This window comes from Habropoda laboriosa, unplaced genomic scaffold (assembly GCF_001263275.1).
Source record: "Habropoda laboriosa isolate 0110345459 unplaced genomic scaffold, ASM126327v1 scaffold257, whole genome shotgun sequence".
NCBI lineage: Eukaryota > Metazoa > Arthropoda > Insecta > Hymenoptera > Apidae > Habropoda > Habropoda laboriosa.
Genome location: NW_017100369.1, coordinates 404083 through 405024, shown reverse-complemented (window position 1 = coordinate 405024; position 942 = coordinate 404083). Strand labels below are relative to the sequence as shown.

At 43.2% G+C, this 942-nt stretch overlaps 1 protein-coding gene across 1 annotated transcript in view; it reads left to right on the top strand.

Annotated features, from left to right (window-relative positions):
* Positions 1 to 635: 635 nt before the first annotated feature.
* Positions 636 to 942, top strand: part of LOC108574781 (serine proteinase stubble-like) — a 12121-nt gene continuing 11814 nt past the window's right edge. Inside the window, exon 1 of the mRNA XM_017937421.1 lies at positions 636 to 720. Coding sequence (XP_017792910.1) covers positions 639 to 720 — 82 coding nt within the window. The 5' untranslated portion in view covers positions 636 to 638. The remainder of the gene's footprint in view (positions 721 to 942) is intronic.

The window sequence follows — 942 nt, the reverse complement described above, 5'->3', positions numbered from 1 at the left end:
CGAGCGATGTTAGTGATTTTGAACCAGTCTTGAACAAAGTTACGCTGTTCTCGTCACTATCGCTGTTTTCAATTCTTAATTCCTGAATTTCTGATCATTTTTAATTTACATATGTCAAAGTTTTTTTGCACGAATCCTTTTATTTTACCCATTTTTTGAATATGGAACCAATCCCCTATTTTTCCATGTATGTACACGGTGTCTTTTTTTACACGGTCTTTTCTGGAACGTATCTACCGTGTAAAAACAGAATTGGGTGTACTGTATCCTTAGCAATAAGGTAAAAAAAAAAGAGTGGTCGGAGAAATTTCGATAAATGGGAAAAAATTGAACGAAAGAGAAAGAAAAATACGACCTACCATCCCCTTACTCTGCAATACAAAAATTACACTCGCAATTTAGCTCGCAAAGTGTCATTCCTGACGTCGCTTGATATACTAACAGCCAAACTGGACACTTGGAATTTACTGCAGCCGATACACCAATTAACTCGCAAGTGCCTAATCAAGCGTAAGCGTCGGGAGACGCGGAGCTAATCTAGGAAACCTGTCGAGGCAAAGGGCTGATGCAGGTTCTCCTTTGAAGGAATGTCCAGAATGGTAGGTTTAAGTGGTACGTTTCTGATTTCAGGGATCAGGATGCGGTGGATCGGTTACGTGGCCACAATTCTCTGGTGGTCGGGCATCGCCAGGTCCCTCAGCACGCTGAATCGAGGTCACAGTCAGTAATACTCCTTTTGGTGGTTTTAAACAGCGTGTATTTCAGTAGCTGTGCCGCGTTCCATTCCTCCTCGTGTCTCCTTCGAGCTGCTGACTTTCTTGGCTGGACCACTTCTTCGCGTGCTTTCCAACCCGAACCGGCCATTAATCGAATTCCCTTCGTTTTAATGCTATGCCTAACATCCTGCCTATTTAGATCACACTGCTGCAATACCGGCTCTTC